At 42.2% G+C, this 24,654-nt stretch overlaps 1 protein-coding gene across 1 annotated transcript in view; it reads left to right on the top strand.

The window, feature by feature from the left end:
- Nucleotides 1-24,654, top strand: part of dph6 (diphthamine biosynthesis 6) — a 58,778-nt gene that overhangs the window by 14,579 nt on the left and 19,545 nt on the right. The window contains exons 4-12 of the mRNA XM_078277175.1: nucleotides 1,960-2,033; nucleotides 3,054-3,172; nucleotides 10,752-10,813; nucleotides 11,365-11,459; nucleotides 11,576-11,669; nucleotides 13,591-13,741; nucleotides 14,080-14,205; nucleotides 15,723-15,852; nucleotides 15,968-16,142. Coding sequence (XP_078133301.1) covers nucleotides 1,960-2,033; nucleotides 3,054-3,172; nucleotides 10,752-10,813; nucleotides 11,365-11,459; nucleotides 11,576-11,669; nucleotides 13,591-13,741; nucleotides 14,080-14,205; nucleotides 15,723-15,852; nucleotides 15,968-16,142 — 1,026 coding nt within the window. The remainder of the gene's footprint in view (nucleotides 1-1,959; nucleotides 2,034-3,053; nucleotides 3,173-10,751; nucleotides 10,814-11,364; nucleotides 11,460-11,575; nucleotides 11,670-13,590; nucleotides 13,742-14,079; nucleotides 14,206-15,722; nucleotides 15,853-15,967; nucleotides 16,143-24,654) is intronic.

Below are 24,654 nucleotides of genomic sequence, written 5' to 3'. Positions count from 1 at the left end.
TTGAAAACAAGGGGATGTGTGAGAAATTTGTCCTGTGTTATCATTAGTGGTGAGTATGCCTGGGTATTATAAGGCTGCATGATGTAATGTAATGAGAGCCAGTGAAAAGAGAAGCCATTTAATTGGTCGAGGCTGAGTCGAACCTCAGAGGCCTGAGTACCTACAACAGTCTGCCTTCAGAGAGAAGTGGAGACAGAGGGAGACGGAAAGACAGAAACACAAGACGAGGATGTTGTTTGCTGATGCTCTGTCGGGCTGACTCCGGTCCTGCCAAGTTTAAAGCCAAGGGACCAAAATGCTGTTGATGTAGCGCACTTCTTCAACACTTCCATTCCTATCTCTTTTCCTCTCTGTCTCTCCTTATCTCACTCTTTACCTCCTAATATGCCTCTTTAGGAAGTGACAGTTGTATTTAGGGAAAAGGTTATCATTGTATTAGAATAGAGTGCTGGCCCTGAGGCTTACCTAGAATTACATGACACCGCCTGCAGCCCCCTTCGCTCTGTGCTGGGCTGAAATGTTATCAGTCTGACTTAATTACTGTCACCGGGCAGTGGAATTGACTGTAATGTATATTCCCGTGTTGGACACGTTGGAGAGATATCAAAACTTGAGTACTGAATCCCAAGTTCTTAAGATCTCTTGATGTTTAACTTTAGGTCAAAGAGTTAAATCCTGGCTGTGTATTTGTCTGTATGTGTTTAACTTCAGCTTTATACCTCACATCCTTTGCTGCACCGTAAACACCACACACACATACGCACATGGCCACACACACACAGAGCACATCCTTTATCTGATTAGCTGGCACGCCTACATGGAGCTCTGTGTGTGAGGCACTGTGTGTTGCAGCGCATTGTCAGGCCCCAGGCAGGGCATGGATTTCATTTAGGAAAGTATCAAAGGTTTACACGCTGTTCGCTTTAATCAGCATGTTTATCAGGCAGAGAAAAATTGCAGGAAGGGACCACAGGGAGAAGGAGGGGTGGGGTGGTGGGGGGGTTATCTTAAGGACCAGTAGCCAGGGAAATTGATAATGGCTACAAGGTAATTTACTGGAGACTTGTGCATCCCTCCACTGCTTCTACTCTTGCCTCTCATTCTAATTACAGCCCATGTAATATTCTGTAATGCATCTGCAGGTGTGTGTCTGAAGGGTAGGGTCATGAAAGTAGGCAAGGGGGTTTTGCATATATATGTATGTGTGCGAGCACGCACCCCTTGCTTGCACCTACTGTAGGTTTGTTTGTTTGTGTCACTCCGGATCAAGCCTGTTTCCGTGAGAGAAGATTGAACGCATCTCAAGGCTGTGTCAGTATCTCTCGAGTGCATAGTTGTCTCACTGTTTCTGAAATATGAATATGATATGAAAAGCAATTAGATTAGCCCTCAGCAATATTAAAGATACATGCCACTCACAGACACAATGCTCCACTGATACTTCAAGTTGTCACTGTGGTTCCGTCTTCCAGCTGGGCGCGTAGAGGATGGAACTTGCGGCCAGACGCACTCCTCTCCCGCTCACACTAGACTGCTGATAAGGTCCAGGAACTGCCTTTAGTTGTGCCGGTGCCTCCAGTCACACACCCACATGTACGTAAAAACACACTTCCACACACAGAGCTATGTACGCAACCGTCCAGGGGATATGGGCTGGACCATAAGGCCTTGATACAGCCAGAGTGTAAACATCCCCACAGGATTGCGGTCCGACAAAAGGAAAGAGCCGTCAGGAATCTGATTTCTTTGTCTCTGTTTCACTCTGTGTGTGTATAATGTTTACATGTGTTTGTGTGGTTTTGTTCAGATAACACTTTGGGATACCATTGTAGGTTGGGCAAAGAGTATTTGGCCCCATGGGACAGTGACACCATATTGCTGTTACGTTGCACATACTGTATAATGGAAAAGGCAAGAAATCTTTGCGGTTAAGTTTCCTCCATCTTTTCCTCCCCACAGGAAAAAGAGGGTGTCGAGGCAGTGTCTGTAGGGGCCATTCTCTCCGATTACCAGAGGGTCCGTGTGGAAAATGTGTAAGTTATACAGTATGCACACGCACACTCATGATGCAGAGCACGCTTTCTAACTAAAGTGCACACACACCCACTGTTTTAGGCCTCTGAACTCGAATGACGCACACTCTGTGGTCCACTGAAGGAAAAGAGTACATCCTCTGTAGTCACAGTGTGTTCCAAAACTTAGACAGATTTTGTTTAAACACACACACACACACACACACACACACACACACACACACACACACACACACACACACACACACACACACACATATACACACTGAGTTTTGTTTATGCCATTTTATTTAGACTAGCTTTGATTTTTATGGTGCAGCACTGTTTTTATGGAGCAATGATTTCAAGAGAAGGAATGAAACTGATAGTTTCATAATCGTGATTTTGTTATATATAAAAAATGCACATTCCCATTATGGGTGAAACACAACAGTCTTATTAGCAGAAAGACAAGATGGTTTCCTTGTTACACATGTAACCCATGTGTTGTTTTTTTTTTAAATTCTTGTTTTTGTTTTATTCTTCCTCTCTTTGTTTTTCTTTGCCCTCCGTCGTCTCTCTTTGTTCTCTCTTGCTCTAAACTTACACAGACTGGACTCAGCACAAAAGCTCCCTTCTTATTAACAAACCCTGCTGTCAGTCAGCTATTGTTTCCCCTTATACACACTGGATGCAAACACATGAACATCTCACGCGTTTATTGAGCTGTAGAAATTAGTGTGCAGACTTTTTGGGTCCAGTTACCTGCTGTGGATGCGTGTTTCACATGAGTTTTTTCGACAGACAAGCCACAGCTTAAGATGGAGTTTTTGTTTTGTCTTTGAATAAAGCCACTGGCAGGTGGGAGCATGTCGTGTGGGTCTATCAGGGTGGCAGCCTTCCCGCAAATAGAGAATGTGCCTAGCCCAGTTGGCTTTGAAGTAGTTCTGAAGCTGGCAAATGTTCAATATTAACTGCTTTGCATAGCCTTCTCTGTCTTCAACCTACTCCTCTCCCTCTTCCCTTTCACCTGTTCCCCAGATGTTTGCGGCTAGGTTTGCAGCCCCTGGCCTACCTGTGGCGCCGAGACCAAGAGTCCCTGCTCTCAGAGATGATATCATCTGACCTCCATGCTATCCTCATCAAAGTCGCCGCCTTCGGTGAGTTTGTATCCCACTCTCTTGTGTGTCAGGCAGCTGTTTCTTAACTCTCTTTTTACTTTCTCTGAAGGTGCCATGTTGGTTAAGTGGTGGCACGGGGATAGAAGAGACATAATTTGGATAAGTGAGGGATAGGAGGAGGAGAAAGGGAGGTGTAACCAGAGAGGAAAAAGAGAGGCAAGCAGAGAAATGCCCTAATCATTAATCTGTGGCTTAGCAGCGGTGTTGAGACTTGTGCCAGCGGCGGAGGTATTGAAGCAGAGAACAATATGAAAAGATAAGAAGCACAGAAGGAGGAGGTGTGAGGGAAATGCACAGTTGTATTGGGTGGGAGGAGGGAGGAGGGAGGGTTGGCAGTTGAGAAGTAATCACAGGTGATTGCCCCTCACATTAATGCAACCTGTCAATAAGCGACGCATGTCCCCATTGTGTGAGAGAAACACTGCACTCTCTGCTTATGCATAGCTCAGAATACATGGTCCATGAAGCGAAGATTAAAATCGCTCATTTATGTTTTTCAACTGCTTCAGCGGCACTGGGGGAAGAGGTTAATGTGGTATCACCTGCTCTCTACCTGCCTGTTTTGGAGCCCGAGGACAGGAAGATCAGATTACTGAATAACAGGAGAGAGTAAAAAAAGAAGTTTTCTTTTTCTTTTCTCAGGTACATGGCATTAAGATCCCTACCTGTGTCTACTTGAAAGTGCAGCAGGATCTCTTTTAGACGGTGCCAGTGATAAATGATAATTACGGCTACAAATGGTTCTTTTTACTCTCAAACTACTCACGGCGATAGATCATCATGTAGACACTGTTTACGTGCTGTTAAGTGCTTGTTGTCACCTTTGGTAGCAATCAGTTGAAAAGGGGTCCCCAGCTGACTGATGACCCTGAGAGCTGAGCAGCGCGTTTAAGATATTCTGCCTATGTCTTTCAACGTTGCTCGAATAACCTCTCATGGAATGCACTTGTCAAGCCATTTATCTTTGGTACTTTATTTGCTGGACCCATTTCTCATTTTTAATGGTCTCATGATAAAGGACTTTTTGGTAATAAATAATACGACTTGTCAGATGCCTGTCAGAGGAGAGATGATGTCAGATTTGAGATTTTTTTTCCTGCGGGATTATAATTATTGTTTACCAGTCAAAATATATTTTTATTTCCATTGCACTTCTAACAATATATGATCAAAGTCTGCATTTCATATTAATTTATCAATCATAATGCCAAATTACCCTTCTGGAATAACACACATTTAAAGAAAAACCACACCTTAAAGACCTCAGTCACCTTGTAACCCAGCTACCTCCGCCAAGCCTTCTATTCTAAACACTACTTTGTCTAAAAGCAAATTCTTAACATATTTTGGAAGATTATAATTTAGAAAGGAAAATCACCTCGGGTGCCTCTGAGTGTGTATCTTGGCCTCCCGGTGTAGGTGTTTGTGTGAGTATGTGTGTTTTGGCTGCAGGTAAAAGGGAAAGATCTTATCAGCCCTGACTCCTCACCTGTCCCGAGGCAGTGGTAATTAGAAAGCAAAGAATTGAATAGGGGTGCAAGCGCCCAAGGCATTTTAGGCAGCACTCACATAATTGCAGCTTTGGTGGGAGCAGGTCTGAGCAGTGAGGTGTGCTGTTTAGGGGAGATTGGGTGACAGAAGGGCGTACCTGGTGGCCTTTTGTGTGTGTGTGTGTGTGTGTGTGTGTGTGTGTGTGTGTGTGTGTGTGAGTGTGAGAGATTTGGAGGGATTTACTCATGCCGACCTCATGAGGAGAAAAACATAACAACTCTCACAAGGCAAAGGTTAAGTCTGCATCTGAACTGACGGCCAAAACGCCTTATGATTCTGTTCTGTATGTTTTGGAGGGCTCTGAATAGTGAGAAGTCATTCAAGATTAATATTCCTTCATTAGGCACTCAGAAAGACAGGTGGAAATTAACAGTGAATGGATAAAGAAAGACAAAAAAATAGCATCTATTTTAAGGGTGGATATATTCCTTGATGTCAAATCCCTGCAGTGAAAAGACAGCTGTCCAAATACAGGATGATCCTCTAAGTGAATTCTCTAGAAGTGTTCATTTGCGTGCTGATGGCAGCCTAAAACCACAAAAGGGAGAAAGAGGATTTTAGTCTTTGAAGATGCCAAATTGCATGTAGAGAAGTAAGTTCAACTATTGGAGTCTAAGGCTATGAATGTCAGAAAAATGCTTCTAATTAGCAAAAATGCATTTCTCTCAAAGGGGAATGCATTTTTTTTTTCTCGGGAAACTCTCTCTTTGAAATGCAATATCTCTTGAGCTAACCACAATAATTGGCAATTCTAAAACCCAGTATTAAATATTCATGTAATTAGTTAATTGATTGATTAGCACAGGTGTATATGAGGGCACAGGTTTAGCAGTTAATTGGTCCTCAGCTCCAGAGATAATTGGCATGTGTGAAATCAAGGTGTATCTGCGGGAAAACCTTTTATCACTGCATGATCTTTTACCCTTCACACAAACATAGCCTTTGTGCTATGAAGAAGGAAATTTATGTCACATATTTGCTTTCACTGATCACCTTACCCACTTAAGGATATTGAATAGAATTGAATATATACCTAAAGGACAAATAATGTTCAAAGACATTACAGATAATGTACTGAAATGTTTTTTTCAATGTGGAAGGCAATAAATAAGCAAATTAAATAATTGCATTCTTTCTGTTATCTAAAGAAACTTTTTTTCTTTTCAATTACCTGCCGTATATAAAGTAAAGCTATATATGTAGTGGCAAGGCATATGGATATGACATACATATGTTTTTAAAGTGACAAAGTAGTCTCGCATTGCCAGACCTATCTCCACAGCACTGCGGAGGAAGGTCTGGCCCTTCCACACAACATTCCTGGATAGGAGAAAAACGTGCTCTGTTTTATTTCTTTAAATCAATCACAGTCGTCTTGGGCGGCGAACAAGCAACGGCGCCTCTGCAAAATAGCCTCGGGAAGGAACCTATTTTGGTGGAACGTGCTCGTTCAAAAGTTATTTTAGTCGTGCAACAGAAAACTCAGATTGGACAGCTAGCTGTCTGGATTTACCCTGCAGAGATCTGAGGAGCACTTAACCATAGTCCTCATCAATCGACCGGAGTTTAGAATGCCAACACAAAGAAAGCGGACGTTGAGGGACATCCGGCTGAAAATGAGGGACATCTGGCGGATCTTCCGGCAGCACCTGAACAATCCCGGAAATGAAACGTTGTGGATATAGACTAGGGATAAAGTGATGGGAAGATAATGACATTAAACAAGGTTGCTATTAGAAATTCAGTGTGTTAAGCCCCTCACTGGTTTGTCCCTTTTTTTTTAATGAAAATTATAAACTTCCATATTACTCCAAATTTGCTAACCCACAATAAGAAAATACACACGAAATGTTAACTCATAAAGTTAGGTACCTGGACAACTGTTTTACCTGTGTGTCCTGTTAGCCACTGACCATGACCTTTTCTTGCCAGTTCAATTTAAACAGAATGGGTGTCAAAGCAGCCTTAAAGGTGCAGTAGGTAAGACTTATAAAACTAACTTTCTGTCATATTTGCTTAAACTGACCCTATGTTCCAGTAGAACTACATGAAGCAGGTAATTAAAAATAATCTGGTCCCTCTGGCACCACCTACAGCCTGTAGTGCGATTTGCAAAAATCCACAGCTCCCTGTTCAGATGCACCAATCAGGGCCGGGGGGGGGGGGTCTAACTGCGTGTCAATCACTGCTCATGCACACGCAAGGGAGACTGAATATTCTCCCTTGTGGGGGGAAGGGCTTAGGAGACCGTTTTGGGCTTTAGCAGAAAGGGGGGCCGGACTGAGAAGTTGTTGATGTTCAAATGTTTTGGCTAAATCCTGGATCTTCGCAATCCTACCAACAGCACCTTTTAAATAGTTTAAGTATGATGGAAGCAATTGCTGTTTTTTTTTTATTTTAAACCTGCTACACATTGGATCTTCATGTGAATTCCTTAAACTGAAAAAAAGATTATTAATTTACACAGGTTAATTTTGTGCGGGTTAAATTCTGTATGGTTGAAAGTGCTCCCAGTTTCTCCTTTTTTGATTTGTTGGACTGAAAGGATTCCATCTTGATGCAATTGCTACACAATTCATGCTGCCTATTACTCTGCTCACAGGCACTGAATTTCAGATACGAGCCTGACAAATTTCACATATAACCTTAATCTTATCATCCTTTGTACGGTTCCGCCTCCCTCCCTCCTTTCTTTCTTTCCATTATGTATTTCTCTCTCGCGCTCAAAGATTAGGTGATAGTGAACAGCTATTGTTTTTGCGGGGGTCTTTGAGAGTGTTGTTTGAAGGCGGATGCAGCTCACCTACTAGGGAGGAGATGCGTATTTCATCCATTTAAAGGCTAAAATGTTACACATCATGAATCCAATTTTCTCTGCCTTTTCTCTCTGAAGGCAGGGATTAAAGCCGAGCTGTCAGCCGGCATGCCAGATCTTAAGACAACCCGTGGATGTCTGCGATACTGCGCTCAGCTCAGCTCAGACAGTATCTAGAATCTCCCGGCTTTTAATTTAGCATTAGGCTCAGTAAGCAAAATCACAAGCATTTTCAATTACTCACTGCAGTGGGTTTACATGAATCAACCTCTTCAAGGTGGGAAAAGGCCAATCATGATCGTTAAAAAGGATTACTGCAAAAGTGTGCTCTGGAAATAATTACCATTGACTTCTATAAGGGTAGAAGTGAGAACAGCATCTTCTGTTGAGTTCAGAAGGAGCATGTTTTTTATCTGAAAGCTTCGCCTTTTGGTCAAAGAATCGACTTCAAAAAGTGAGTTTCTAAGCAGAATCAAAGGGTTTTCTAGATTTTACTTCTAGTTATTGTAAGCGTTCTGCTGTAGGGTAACTAGTATTATGTCTAAAATGTTCTGCATCAGGTTTTCATATCCCCGTAGAAAAACAAACTTGAATGCCTAAATGGCTTTTGGTTTACTGGTAAACTTTTTGTTCTTGGCTAATTTCAAGGCCCTAAATGTCAACAAGGTTTTTGAAAAATGCTCTCCCTCATTACTGGGCTCCCTGGTTTTAAAGTTCACTGAATTTAATTGGAGTTTTATAGGATAACACGAGGTAAAAAGCCCTTTTAAAGGAGAGCCATTCCTCTCAGTCTCTCTTTGGGAAGCTCCTCTCTCTCCAAAGTGTGGTCTTGCTGTCTCTGGCGGCAGACTAATGGCAGTTTCTAGTGGGCTTATTTGGGTTTAATGTGGCATAATGAGGTTAGGTAATTGGGTTTAGGTCAAGTTGTATAACAGGTTCAGAGGAGACAGAGATGTGAAGATCATGTAAATGAGTGGTGTTAGATCGCTGAAGGCTCACACCAGTGGCTACTCAAAGACTTCTCAAGGCATGTATTGTACAACTGCAAGCTCATTCCACCTATCCTCATTTCCAAAAGGTTTCAGTAACCTTCAGTCAGTCAGGAACTTCAATTAAGAAAACACTCATACAAGTGCTAAGTGGTCATGGGAGAAATGCCTTCACGTTAATGCCATCTTCATATCATTTTATCACTCACTCCTGTCTTCCGAGATTTTCACCGTCCTCTTCCCCCCTTGTAAATATCAAATCATGTATCATGTATTATTTAAGAGCAGAGAAGTTAATGAACATAATAAAAAAAAGTGGCATCCCCTCAGCAATTTGGAGCCAATTATTAAAATTTGTTAAAAGGCATGACTAATTAAAGAGGATATTTAAATGGGATTGAATTTTAATGCTTTTTTTTTTTTTCTCTCCTGCCTTATTACCTTTGTGGCAGGGTTAAGATGAGAGGATGTTGAGATTAGATATTCTCACACTAATTAAGACCACAGATCCCCTGGGAAGAGAATAAGGGCCTGCTCATTCTCTCCCTCCACACTCTCTCCTCCCTCCCTCCCTCCCTCCCTCCCTCCCTCCCTCCGCTGTGGCCCTCCATCTCTCCCCCGTAATGCTGGACCACCGGGGCTCAGAGGACAGACAGCTGGGATTAAGATGAACCCAGGATCGGATGCGACGTCCTTCCTTCACGTTCCCTCACCCTATTCTCTAGTCTCTCATCCATTGCTCCCCATGGGGCCCACGGATGACACCCTAACCTTTGAGGTTGTCAGGCCATGAGAGAGGAGATATTCTCACATTACGATTAGCTTTGTTCCTTTAATTAAACACATGAATGTGCCGATGAGCGGGACCACGTGAAGCCTCGGAATAGAGGCGCTATATTGGATTTTCAGAGAAATTATTAGGGACAATTTCAGCTATTTCTTGTTATTGCGATGGCATTCCTGTCACAACTGCACGTCACTTCATATAGGTCATCAGTAACGTGTTAATGATTATGTCAGTCAATTAAGAGGCGGCCACAGAAAAAATGAAATTAAGGCGAGCATAGTCAGTGACCATTAAGATGTAATAGTTTGGTTCCAGTAACTTTGCTGTCATATTTTTGATAGCAATCAGGTTTTCCGCTACACATAATGGCAGGACTATATAACTACACAGTTTGGAATTTCCTAAAATGTAGCATTTTACATTAATGTCCTGTTGTGTTTTTACTGTTCTATTCTTTGTAGAAAGCACCTGGCTTTTTTCCCGTCGGAACAGTGAGGTGTACATTCCTCACTGTTCCGACGTGAAAAAAGGAAAAGGAAAACGCTGGCTGCACTTTTTTGGTGAAAGGACTTGTTTACAGGGTGAGCTGGAGTTCAGCGTGGTGCCATCAGGAACTGGCGTCTGAAAGACAAAATCGGGATTTAGTGTCACGAAGCAGTAAAACCCTTCAGCGCTCAACAAGCTGAGAAAAGTGTTTACGGTTTAAGTACACTTTTTTATTCCTGCTAATGTACATAATCCCAAAATGAGACTGATCAAAGTGCTAATCTTTGGGTGAAGCTATGGTCTAGATTTGGATATCTTATTAAAAGGGCATTAGGGTTTTTCTAGAAGTCTGCTTGGTTGGTTGGTGTGTTGGTTTTGCTTTTTTTTTTGTCTAGGGGATGAGCTTGTATTTTGAGTGTGGCACCACTGGGTATTCATACAAAGCTCTCCTCCAACCTTCTTTCCCCTCCTTCTTTTCTCTCCCATGCCTTTGAGTCACTTCCATGCACCATTTCAGGGGAAGGGGAGGGAAAAAGGCAAATAAACAAGATCTCTTTCCAGAGTTTATATTCTCAAAGGGAACTAGATGAGGGGGCGGGCAGGCGAGGGGGCGTGGGGGGTCTGCGGCCAGCAATTGAAAACTGTTGCCCTTACCCGGAGAGATCTGTGTACACTACTTGCAAAGTCAAACAAATAGATCCAGGGTGCAGGTTTACGTGTGTGTTTGTGCGACTGCCCGTAAACCTCCCTGCCTGTCATCTTCAATCACTACTCTGTTCCTGATCAGACCTCTCTCTCTCTCTCTCTCTCTCTCTCTCTCTCTCTCTCTCTCTCTCTCACATTGTGTTTGCATGTGTATTTCTGTCTTTGTGTGTGTGTGTGTGTGTGTGTGTGTGTGTGTCCTGAATGCGTTTCCCACGTGGGTGCCAGGCCTGGATCCAGAGAAGCACTTAGGAAAACCTCTGGCTGACATGGAGCCCTATCTGAAACAGGTCACAGACTGGTAGATACTCTGCCACCCAGTTTACACTCTTGACTGCAGTACTTACATATATTCTATTTGTACATCATTTGCTCAAAGTCAGGTTACCTGATGTTCAATGTTCAAAGTCTTAAAACATCTTGAAGTGCTTAATACTACAGTGAAATATAGTTTTCTTTCACTTTTAGCTTTAGATGATTATGATTATGATGATTATATTCTCTATTCTTTCTGTGCTTACTGTGAGAAAGTATCCTAGTCATACCAATGATATTCTGTTACAGGTGCTGTTAAAATGTTTGTTTTTTTTTAAAACTGGTGTCAAAAGTAAAACACTTCTAAGATGAACATGAAGACACTCTTGTTAATTTAAGACTTACTTACTTTCAATTTATAGTCTAGATAAATACCATACAAGTACTTGTATGGTATTTCTAGACTATAAATTGAAATGTTCGGGGAAATTATGGAAATTGGGAGTGGAAATTGACAGTGAATAGTTCAAATAAAATACAGGAGTTTCGAAGTATTTTAATAAGGTATTTTGCTTCCACTGATTAGCTCTCCCAGAAGTATGGAGTTCATATTTGTGGAGAAGGAGGTGAATATGAAACCTTCACCCTTGATTGCCCCCTCTTCAAAAAGAAGATAGTTATGTGAGTAAAGAAATATAAACTTACAATCATTTGTCTACATTAAAACTCAGTTACACTTTTTCAGCATGTGGCTGCTGTAAGTTTGGAAAGTGAAAGTTGTGTGTGTGTGCGCGCAGTGATGCAGCGGAGACAGTGATCCACTCAGCAGATGCCTTTGCTCCAGTTGGCTATCTGCGCTTCACCGAGATCCACACCGAGAACAAAGATGCCGTGAGTCAAACGTCTGAAGGAATCCATGAGTTGAACTTGTTTTGTAAATAAGATCAATGCATTGCAATGCTGAATCAATCATTTCACAACAAAAGTTTGAGTCACTTTGGGGTTGATTACTTCAAAACCACTCTGAGGGCAAAACAAATACAAGAACAAAACCTTTCGGTGTCTGATAACTTTGTTGAACAGAAGAGAAACACAGCACTGTAGGGCAGGGTTCAGATCAACCTCCAGAGGGCCTCTCTCTGTCTTTCGCACACTCTTGCTCTCGGTGTCTCCATTCATCCCTCGTTCTCTCTCTCCTCTAGCCCCACATGGCCTACTTTGACGTCTGCAATATTCACTGCAGCCTGAAACTAGGCCCAGCTTAATAAACATGTCTGCTCACATTAAGGCGCTTTGCATTCAGGTAGCTGGCTAAGCGGACACAGGCGGGGGTTGCGGGGAGGCAGTAGGAATTGGCTTTTGGTATATTAGAAGGAGCTGAATGGGGCTTCACAGACAAGAAGGGTGACACTTTGAAACATTTTACTTTCCCTGCAAGAACAGACAACTTTATGATACTTAAATTATTGTCACAAATTCTGTGATGGAGACATTGACCTCATTTATGTGTAGTTTTAATTACTCTGGTTTCATTGTCTGGTTTAATAAGACACCTACTAGTTGATGAGGGTTCCTGGTGACATGAAGTCCTTGCATGCCGTGGTATTTGTTGCAGCGAGGTAAAACTTTAAGGGTTTCACTAAGGGATGCTACTCGCCTGTAGCTCGACATGTCTCCGGGGTAAAGCATGCGATTTGCACATGCGTTTCTTCGCACGCCACACAATAATGTGCACATTCGATTTTGTGTTCGCAAGAGAGCGTGTGTTCATGTTTGTAGACCTGTGTGTGTGTGTGTGTGTGTGTGTGTGTGTGTGCGCGTGTGTGCGTGTGTATCTGCATGTTGGGTGGGGGCTGGGACTGTTATGGACAGAAAACATACCCCCATCCCACAACCTCCGTGACCCTGCAGCCTCACTCCCTACAGCTATATATTTTTTCACTCCCCGCGCCGCTGCTCCCACCCCCTTCACACAAACACACAGGCACGCTCACACAGCCCCTGTAGCCTCCCTTAGGTTGCTGGGGGAAGAGCAGGGAGATCCAGGGCCTGCAAGGGGAGGGGAAGGAGGGGGCAACCAGGGGAGAACCTGCCCTGGTTCAGCCTTCTGAAGCTCTTCTCGTCAGGGTGACAGATCTGCAGTGACACCAGCACTAGAGGAAACTGCACCGGGCTCAGGGGGTGGGGATGGACCACCATCATTTGCCCTCCGTTAATGCTAGTCAAGCTATTTTTCATGCTGGCTAGGAGAGAGGGGCTGAAGTATAATTAATTTGATTATCATATGGCGTAATGCAGTTGACAGCAGATGAGGGGGGTGAATGAGTGTTGGACAGGGTGAGGGGGGCATTGAGGAAATATGAAATATGTATTCATATGTGTGACGCCCCAGCAGGATTTGGCAGGTAATATGTACGCCTTAGAGAATGGTAATGATTTGTTATTTAAAGAAGTAGCAGGCACAGTAAAAGTAAACAGAAGGAAAAGACTGGTGAAATCCAAAACATGTCTCACCCATCCAGTCATGAATTTTGACTGACAGCCAGCATGATTGAATCTACAGTATCAGAAAACACCACTCCCTATTCGCCTGAACCACGAATATGTTAGCATGTTGTTTCATATTCATTCACCTTGAAGTTATGTGTGTCTGGGCCCTTGTCATGAAAGACTGACAGACACACACAGCCCGCTTGGTGGTGTATTTGAAAAGGTTGGCTAATTATACAGCGTTTTGTCTGTCTTTGCAAAAGGCTCAGCACTCTTTGGTGGGCGTTTGGCCTGATGTATTCCCTGTGGTGCTTTATTGCAGGATGTGGTGGCGAGCGCTTTGCCCCATGGTAGTTGTCCTTGCCAGAACGCCATTGACAACGTGACTGAGGAGGTGGAATATGCTGATCAAGCTCAAGACAACCAGCAAGAATTTACATCAAAATGTGACCTTAGTTGTCAGCGGGGCCACGGTGAGTTTCATTTATGGTGAGGCATGCACATGCTGACATGCAAGCTTGGGTGTGTGTTGATGTGTGTGGTGTCTGCTTCCTGAATCTGTGTCATACGGCCAGCATCATGATGCTAGTATTTCTGAGTGATTGTTTGACAAGAGCTGTCATTTCAGCAGCGTATTTGTCACAGTCTCTGAATTCATTCCTCCTTTGACATAAACCACCTATGCATGAATTACCTCTCATACAACATATGCCCAACAAACATTATACAACCATTTGTAGTGCTGCCTGTACAAAGTACTTGTGGAAATCCAAACCAGCTAACCCTCTACCTCTTCATGTATCTCCTGCAGATCTCCCTCCATCCTGCTCACCAAGAAGCTCCAGGGGCTATCAGTGGATCTCTGGCATCAATGGCCTTCAGAGCAAAGATCCCGCCATCCAGAGCCAGACATCGGTGGCTTTTACACAGCTCCAAAGTAAGGGAAAGTGTGAGGGAGAGAAAGTATTGAACAAGAGAGTGAACCTGTTTGAAGAACATGGTGTACCAGAGCTGTGGACATGCTTTTAAATATCTCTACACTCAGGAAAAACACGGTCTACTAAAGAATTCTTTCTTGCCTTCCTTAAATCGCAGAAGCAAAAGGCACACAGAATGACACTTACAAGTAAACTAACCTTAAATAAGTTATGTTTTCTTCAATCAAATAAAAATCTTCTTCTTTGATATGATCAAGGGAAGATGATACAGAATTCCTTTGTCCAGGGTTGATTTAGACAGCTCAGTAAAACAGATTCTGCAGGGCTTACTGTACAACACTCCCTACTTTAGCCCCCAAATGGCAATGGAGAGAAACATATGTGGAAATCTTCTTTGTCCCGTGGGTGTCTTTCTTTCTCCTTGCTGTGTTAGCTAAAGACACACAAGGAGGTGTGGCAGAGCTTGAGAAGTCGTTTCTTATTTAAAAGTGCTTGTCAACCCAGCAGGCAAAACCCTGTGTGTCAGGGAGTCAGAGACTCCGTCCGTCACAAGATGGGGATCGCGAGTTGGCCACCAAACAAGGACAAGCACTTCAAATTAACCCAAACCAAGCCTTTTTTTAACACACACTTCTGCCCTGCAGAAGTTTAAAAGCGCACGCTTTTACAGTGTATCTAAGTCTTTTTTTTCTCTTTCTCTTTTTTTGATGGAGAAAGAGGAGTGAAAGATGAAAAGCATATTTAATGTTTATCGTGGTGCTCGGCTGAACAGCCTTCACAGTGCAGAGACAATATTAAACAAGTTAATATTTAATGAACAACCTCTTTGTATGAGGGCGAAGTAGTCTGAGACGCTGGTGTTGGCAAAGGAAAAACAAACTTGAAGCTCTTTTCAAATGATTGTAAGGAGAAGGGCTTTGCTTTGAGCCGTGGTGCCTGTGTTTGCATCCAAAGCCCACAATTTGCACACATACTGTGTTAGACTGCTCTTTATAGAAGGGGACAAATACCATTACCACTTTAATGCAGTTTCAATGGATTTCAGTGTCAGGATTTTTTTTTTTAAACTATCCACCTCTCAACTGCAATGGTGATAGCCTTCAAATTACTGTTTAGACTCGGTGAGTGTTTGTTTACTGGCAAGCTTGCCTGTTGCAGTGGGAGTAGATACAACTCATAACTTCCCCAAAACAAGATATCAAAAGAGAATAGAATACGTTTATAGAGGTAAACCAAAATCATGAGTCAAACAGAACCAATTGCATGAAATTAGTGAACACTTACAAACAAGGATGTACAGGCCAAATGCAGCACTTCTTTTTGGTCACAAGCCTACCATTTTGCAGGAGTTTAAACTGCTATATATAACTTATATGTGGTATACAGCAACATTTACCCAAATATGCATAAGTTAGCTTAGCCAAAATGGGAGTAAGGTTATGGTAGGTTAGGCTATGTTACTCCAATATACAATATGCTACAGTGATTTACAGTATAATGTGTTTCCTGTAACCAGGTGAGTTGGACAGCAGAGGCTGGAAAATGAAGGACATCATCCTGGTCCACCTGTATGTGAGGTCCATGGAAGACTTTTTTCTACTCAACACAGTCTATAAGAAACACTTTGGCATAAATCCTCCAGCCAGGTAAAAGTGCAAACACACATACAGTACGAGCTTTCCCGTAGTTTTTTCCTCTCTCTCTCTCTCAGGGAACATCTTTACACTCCAAAGCATTCATTCTACGTTTCCCCTCTTGTAGGGTGTGTGTTCAGGCTCCTCTACCTGCTGGTCAGCTGCTGCAGATGGACTGTCTGCTCCATGACTGGACCGAGCCCCTGGAGGAAGGCTGCTTCCACCAGAGGGAAGCCCTGCATGTCCAGAGCCTGTCCCACTGGGCCCCAGCCAACATCGGGCCCTACAGTCAGGCCCTCAGGGTAAGGCTCCAAGGACCACAACAGGGAGAGGTGGTGTTCCTGGTTGTGGGTATGAGTGTTGACAGTTGAATATATATGAATATATATATATAAATTATAAACTAAACTGTTAATAGACTCATCCATTATTCAGCTAATCATTTCAGCAAAGGCAAATGCTTTGCAGGCCAGGTTATTTACATTTTCTTCAATTTATTTATTATTTTCTATTTATCATTTTCTGTTCATTTCACCCCTGTTCTTCACATAACTTGTTTGGTTAGTAATTGCAAATGATAGTGAAACTTAATCCACTGAATCCCTTGATTCTTGTCTGGGGGGCTGAGCCAAAAACAAAAAAATAATTCTTTTCTTTTGCGTCATGGTTAGCAAAGCAATTCAAAGTCACTTTGTGAAGGTGATTAATAGATCAATGGTGGAATACCAAAGATTACTTGGATGAATGATGAATCTGGCTGGTAATTCTTATGATGCTTCGTTGTGCTCAACTCTAACAAAGCAAGTGAAGTGTCTCAGATTACGTGCAGTACTTTGTGTTTGTCTCTGTTGTCTCTGTTTATGTAGAGATGCATGTGTGCAGCTGCATGTGATTGTTGTTACGTGTGATAGTTTGTTCTCAATACTACTTTTACGCATACGTGTAAATATGTATCCCTATTATAGTGGGCAGTGTGTATTCATTTTTGCACATGTTTGCAAAGCTACGAATAGAACTTCTTTCATATTGTTTCAAACCCAGGAAGAATGTCGAATTCAAAGGGAGATCAGAGGAAGTGTGGGCCGTGGTTGCACGGTTGGCTTGGTGTTTTGTTTACCCAGTGTGTATTATATGGGATTACACTTGTCAAGGTACTGTCAACAAGGATAGTGTCCGTCTCCTCCACACTGTCCTTGATCCTGCAGCCAAATCCGTCTATGAGTGAGAACATGTGTGGATTAGCCATTCATTTAGAGCTTGACGGCATATCTCAACAGTGTTTCACTGAAGCTCAATGGGTCTTGTGCAGTTCGGATTCCTGAGATGTAACCTACAGAGTCAGGTTTGCTTTTAAAATGCCAGCAGTGTTTGATTTCCTCAATGGATTCTCATTGAGACATGAAATTGAAGTCAGCTGTAGGCGCGTGCTGTTGCCTCTGGAAAACAGTCTAATCTCTTATTCCTCTAATGATCATTCATATCCAAAGCAATTTGAGAAAACAATGAGAGGAGTTTGCTTGCTCAGAGCTGTGCACGGCGCTTCACACAACCCCTGCGTCGCCTCTGCTCCTCTTCCACGCTACAATGACTTAATTTGATCAAAAATGTATTAACAACTCCTCAGTACAGCAAGAGATTTTTACATATTGATACAATTACCCCCTTGCTGTGCGCAAGCATGCAGTGCCACCCTTTCTCTCACCAGTACGTTGACTCCATCTTAATGACAATTTTCCTTGGTGACTGTTGCCGTGTGACACCATGGTGACAAGGTTTTGGCAACAACCGAGACAGAAAAGCTGCTGTCTGAGACCAAATAACCTGGAGCCCTCTGCATTCACTGTCTGTGGAAAAGAATTAGTAATCAAAAGAAGGCTATATAAGGGTGTTGGAAGGGGGGGGGGGGGGTTGAACTTGAAATGATTAAAGGATGAATTTGTGATCTTAATTATGTCCAGAGAGTCGGTTTTGTGCAGCAGAAATGTTTTTGTGATGAGCTCTTTGATGGGGCAATGACTTAATGGAGAAAAGAAATAGAAATTGAGAGTCGCCTTTGATGAATAATTGTGTAACATTTTACTTCCTTGTTTGTTATGTTAACCATTTGAATGTGCTGTATTCCAATAGGGCTATAAACTGATAAATGTTCAGCTCTATTGGGAGCAGTTTATTCTTTTGACAAGTGTCCAGTGGTTTGAGAGACAGCACATGGCTGCTGACAGAACGTGGCACTCTGGCCCTGCAGGATTGGACCACAGTAGGTCTCCACATTGAGAGCGTGGTACCTGTGGAGGTAGAGAGAGCAATGGCATTAAGGATTGGCATGTGATGGATGCTGGACCTTCAAACTCCATCCATCTCTTCATCTATCTGCCTGGCTTGTCATGTCTCTCAGCTTCAGCTCTCGGGAATGGCAAGCTGACTGACTGTCGACTTGGCCTGGCAAGCTGACAGATTCAGATATGACTTGATTTAAAGAATTAGTTAACCTTTACGATATCAAAGCTGCAGGCCTCATGGTGTATTGTAGTTAATGTATGATATGCCAGTAGTTTAGGTACAAGCCGCAAGCTATAAAGACAAAAACAGTGATTTAATATATGCTTTGTTTTTACACTTTCACCTGCTATTTTTGTTTTGCTGTCTTATTTATCAGAGGTCTGATGCAAATTTCGCTGTCATTTGTTTAGACACAATTTGCATAATCTAATTAAGATGTAAGAAATGTCACCATTTTATTACATCAATCAATTCTTTGAAAACAAAAGATACTCTTAGACATCCAGTATTTTTGTTGCAAAATATCAAAACAAATGATCTCATTACAACAAAAGCCAAGCAATGGGCATGCTTTTAGAATAAATAAAAGTTATTACTGAATTTTCTGTCCGTTGTTTCTTAAAAGGAGCTTTTAAACGATTCTGTTGCATTAAGATAATAGCAGGAAAAAAGAGCATGGGTTTCTTTAGCCAGCAATGTTCCATTTTTTTACACAGAAATCCATTTGTACTAATAACAGACGATTACGCGTATGGGTTGCCAGATGGAAAAAATTGACCTATCATTAACTAAAGTCAGACTTGTTAGCAACAGGAGTCTCACATTGCAGGACCTTTTCCACATCTATTTAGATTAATGCTGCCTGTTCCATTACATTCCCTTTGGAGCCACATTTACAGAAGCAAACACAATAGCCAAACCAGGTCTGAATAGAAAGACTATCAGTTGAATGGCTGTTAAACATCTCCTCTTTCCTGTTAAGGTAAGTGGCTCACCCCTGGGATATTTGCTAGGAAATTATACTCACTGATCAGATTCTGCGGGGTGTGTTTTGGGAGCTGACTGCACTCGCCTCAGGTTGCTGGTGAACACTAACCCCTTGCTTCATTCCCCTAATTGTGAGTGACAGTCAATATTGTGGAAGACCATCTTGCACAAGCCCGCAATAGGATTTGCATTGGATTTTAAAAATTGTCAAAGTGGATTGTGAGGCATCAGGAGGGAAGTGGATCTGACGCTGCCAATTAGCATCAAAGGGAGGAGTGTACCGTGGCGGGTGGTTGAATTTGAATAATCACCTAACAATATTCTTAATGTTTAAAACCAATGAGCTGAACTTTGTCTGACCCTCTTGATGAAAAGTCCAGAGGTCAATCGGAGCCATAGTAAGTTTGGGCCACCCATGTAGGAACAGAAAGGGTGTGCAAGAATGACTAAAAGAAGAACATAGGTAGAAGTTCCCTTTGTGTGTTGGATGCCTCATTTGGATTTTGTTTATTTCAGCCAACATAGTAGCATAGAGTATATTATCAAAGATTACTTTAAGGACTTTTTAAGGTAATTGACAGTAGAGAGTGACAGGAAAGAGATGGGAATGAAGTAAAGATCCCCAATGTGAACATAGACTTTGTGGTATGCAGCTGAGCCTGCTGCCTCACATTAATATACATGTTTTAACCTATTATTCCACCTGTGTTTTAAAAGAAACTGTGATTTTCATTAGAAATGTAGTAGGAGAATGGATAGTACACGTTTGTGAAGCTAGCAGCCCTGCTTTGTTGTGAACAATCAAAAGGGCTGACAGCTAAATATGAGCTAATGTGGTGAGTGAGAAAGCAAAAAAAAATTGTGATGAATAGCAGAAATTAAGCTAAGTGCTTTAGTTTTACGGTTTGTTGTTCTCACCTACAATGTTTCACTACTGTAAAAGAGCCAACATGCACAATTCAGCAGCCCCCCCAAATCCATCACATCAAACATCCCTCCACCTCCCCAAACTTCCTCAGCCTACATAGAGACTGCATCTACCTCAATTACCACAGAAGAGTAATTAGCTAAAAAGCAGTGTGTGTGCGTGCATCTGCGTTCGGGGAGGTATTCATGCAGCACGAACAGATTAATTAGGACGTTTAACTTCATTTCTAATACAACAAAATTAATCCCATAAAATATGAGGGATCTCAGAGGAGGTGCCTGTCAGCATCTGATATCTCTCCCCTGTTTGCCACAATCTATTAAAACCTTGCTTTTATCTCACCTCTCCCCTGTCATACTTTATGGATTTTTTCATAAACACAGCCCATACTTCATAAATGTCTCAATTTTCTAGTCTATTAACATTACTTCAAAAGCGTTTGATAAAAGAGGAGGGCATGCGTGAAATAATGCACCAATAATACGAAGCGCTGGAGGCTAGAACAGTAGGGGCGGCTCTCTGGCGTGCACACTCAGACAATGCAAGGGATGTTATCAACTTTAATAAAGAACAAATGATCACTTCCAACCAAGGAAGAGGGGGAGATGAGGCAGGGAGGAAGGGGTGGGACCAGGAGGGGAACAATTGTCGAGTAATTGAGTCGATGAAAAATGAGGTCTTGAAGGCTCAGCGGTTTGAGCAGTCATGAGATTGAAGGCTTCTCAAAACTACGGTGTTCTTCAGCACTTGTAGTTACTTGCTCCTAGTTGAAGTGGAGGATGTTAACACATATTTGTTTTTTCTTTACATTTCAATGAAGGCACAAGTAGAATAGACTGGTTGTTTCCTTTCCTGAATGCCTGAATGGAGTGCAATGAGTTTAACCTTTTGTCTGGGGAGAGTCAGAAAGGTTTTTGACTGACAGTTGGGCTTCACCTCACAGCCTTTCCCCAGCGAGCATCGATTCAGTTCCTTTCTTTGTACATCACCCGAGTCTGTCTCTGTAGGCTTTACTCATCCTACCCAAACAGTGGGGTCAACTGTCTGTGCTTGAACTGGACACACACAAAACACACTGATCAAACCCAGTAAGACCTTACCGCAATGGCATGTCGGCTGTATGCCCCGAGGCCAGGTCTTACGCACACACAGACACACACACACACACACACACATATATATATATATATATATATATATATAGACACACACACACACACACACACACACACACACACACACACACACACACACACACACACACACCTACCTGTGTGCTCTTTGTGAAAGGCCCTGGCTGTATGACAAGGTAAACTGGTTAGGTCATTACAGTGAGTCACAGTTGACTCACTGTATCACACTCATGGCTTACAGGACAGGTATACAGCACTGAAACTGCTTTGATTGACATGCAAATAGATAAAGATGCATGCAAAGGCAAACAAAATGGGCGATTGACTGTTCACCCGTTATCTCAAACCATCAGCACCTAAACATTTGTTGGCAAATGTTTGCTTGTGTGCAGGTCTGTTTACCCACAACATGCATTCATACTCTTCAGCACTCTTTCATGCAAAAATGGGGACTTCCTTCCCCCTTGTCTAATACAGCTCCGCATCCCAAGACGTATATCTGCGTTGACACATTGTCATAGTTCTGTGCTGGGACATTGCTGGAACTATTGGATGGGGATTGTGTATTTGTGCCTGTAAATGTGTACACATATATGTGAGAGGTCATATGAGACTACGTTTTTAATCTGATGAGGGGGCAGTTTTATGGGAAGTGGTAGACGGTAGAGGAGGTAATTATGTTCCTCCCCCACCCTATCCCACGTGCCCCCCACACATTTCTCTCCTGCTGTGACCGCGTAGAGGCTGACCTGCCATGGCGGTGGTCATTTTCAGGAGTCAGTGCGTTCTTCAATACATTATACTGCGCCGCTGCTGCTGTAGCACCACGTGGGGACAGACTGGTATCAGCTTGTACCAGGCGAGGACAGGGGAAGGACTGGATCTGTCAGAGTGCATCGAGTCTCACGCGGCCGCGTACGCCGCCGCTGTGCCTCTGCCCCGGCCCCTGCCACACTCCCACTCATTAATGGGCCCGGCCCTGACAACTGATCCTAATTGCCTTTGAACAGCTCTTCATGTATTATTGGTGCCTGACTGCCTTGGTTCATGTCAACAAGGGACAGGATATCCACAGCCGTCGTCCCTCTTCCTCTTTTACATACTGAATGATGTGGAGATACACGTATACTAGATATGCATATATATATATACATCCTTAATCACCTGAATGTAATCAGTTATGATGTATGAATATGATTTGATAAATTGTAGACTTTTGCTTTCTGATTTGAGACAACGCATGCTACATGAGTGTGTGCGTGCGCTTGTTTTCTTTTCAGTTTGTCACTGCTGATGAGCAGTGGAGGGGTGAATGGTTCAGACACATCAATAAGCCATCTGAAAAGCATCATGTAAAGATCCCACCACAGCAGATATCTGCCAAGACACTCGCACTATTACAATTGCAATCACAAACACTCAGTCAAAACACATCATTATTTGTAGTCCCATGTGTGAATTATTACCCCATATCTAACTATTTACTTCCCATTTTACCCCTCTATTTGAATAAGGAGAAAGGAGAGGTGCAGTGGCTTGGGTTTGTATTTGTGGAATGAAATAACTGAATACCAAATGCATAGATAAAAAGCATAGCGGCGTGTCCTGTCCACTCCCATCACTGTCTGAGAGAGGAGAGACGTATGACCATCCCATTACTATGGTAACTAGCCACTATATTCAGAGCTGCCCGGGTGTGTTTCTTCCCCCTGCAGTGACGAGAGGGCATAGCTGACAGGGCCTACACACAGAAACACACAAAAACACACACATCGGGAGGGTCTGGAAGATGCTCCTTGTGAAATATACACATGTGTGGCAAATACAGACAGAACAAAACAGGAGCCAGTTCCCACACATACTAGTGTGGTGACATACAGAAACTAATAGGGAACAGCGTTAGGCAGAAATATATCCCCCTAACTTTTCAACATTTCACTAGCCAAAATATTTAATCCAAAACATAAGAGGAATCTAGCAGTAAGATAATTTAATTAAACTACTCACAATAAAAACTGCATAATGCTTTCATATTTGTGATGTACAGTATAGCTATCAGTCAACCAGAATTGAATAAAAATGCCTAGCATTGTATTAATAGAGTGCTTTGTTAGCACATAATAAATGTAGTAACAGAGAAACCATGATTGATATGTTACCAACAAACACAGGGTTTATAACACTAATTGTCACCAACCCAGATTGAGTGGCTGTTAGAGACAGCCTGTTACTGCAGCAGATTCACCTACTCACTGCTGCACAGCCCTGCACTGTAGTATTGTGTTTTTTAGAAAACTGCTATTATGGATGATTTCAGTAAATATTATGCTTTCCTATGTTTTTGCCATTCCATAAGTTGCACACATTAAAAGTGGCAGTCAGCGCCTCTGGTTAGAAATGCTTATTACATCCACATGCAACAGTGTGTGAGCATTGCCATTTTGTCTTCATTCATTAACTGAATTTTTTTTAGCAGTACTACAGATGAGTCAGACAAGAGTTAGCGCTTACATTCCATTTACTTTTGGCCACTCGCTTCATCATAAATTTCACACGGAGCAATTTTTCGGAGTAGTAACTTTTAACCTGGGTCATTCATTTTTCAAATGCCATTGTCATCAAAGCACGCTTTACTGGAGTAAAAACTGCTGCAGATTAATAATATACAGCCTTCTGTTTTTTTCTGCGGACATAGCATGTTCACTTTTAATATATATTTATTATTGATATTATGGATTTATTATGTAAGAGGGTGTCAGGCCCCGCAAGTCTGGGTAATGGAATGTAGTTGAGATGCTCAGAGTATGAGTTCATTCAATATAATATAGTGTACACAATATTTTCCACATGTCAAAATTTATTGAACGTGATGCTCCGACACACATTTTAATAATTGCTCTATTTTTCAGTGGGGATTCACTTCATTTTCAGCCTATTGTATTTTATCAGTTTGCTTTAGTGATTGTCTCTGGTGCGCATTTACAGTAAAATAACATTTTTAATCATTCCAAAGGATTTCATCAATAAAAACTCTTTCTTTTTAGCTTTTTAGTTATTTTTATTTTATTCTTATTTTCGCTACATTGTATTTTGAGTTTTTGATGATAACAATAAATCTAGAACAACGCTTGTGTAGCACAAACACAAACAATTTGTATACAATTTTTTAAATCATTTGCCCCCACATGTTCCTTCATCCATATTCATCAGCATCTCACTGGTGGAATTCGTGGCTTATTTATGCAAACATTTTGACTTTGCCAGAAAAAAAAAAAAGGAAAAGAAGAAAATCCAAGACGACTTCGATGCTGTCTAGCCAGCCTGTCCATGGTTTGAGTGGACTTTGTATAAACAGCATTGTTGATACTCCAGCTGCCTTTTTAATGCAGCCATACTGCCATCTGTTGAGTACAGGAGGAACTACATCTCTTTTTGCTCTCCTCTGCATTTTCTGCACCGTCTTGTTCAGTCTGCCTTTCATTTTTC

This window comes from Sander vitreus, chromosome 20, assembly GCF_031162955.1.
Source record: "Sander vitreus isolate 19-12246 chromosome 20, sanVit1, whole genome shotgun sequence".
In the NCBI taxonomy this organism is placed as follows: Eukaryota; Metazoa; Chordata; class Actinopteri; order Perciformes; family Percidae; genus Sander; species Sander vitreus.
This window is presented reverse-complemented; position numbering and strand designations above follow the sequence as displayed.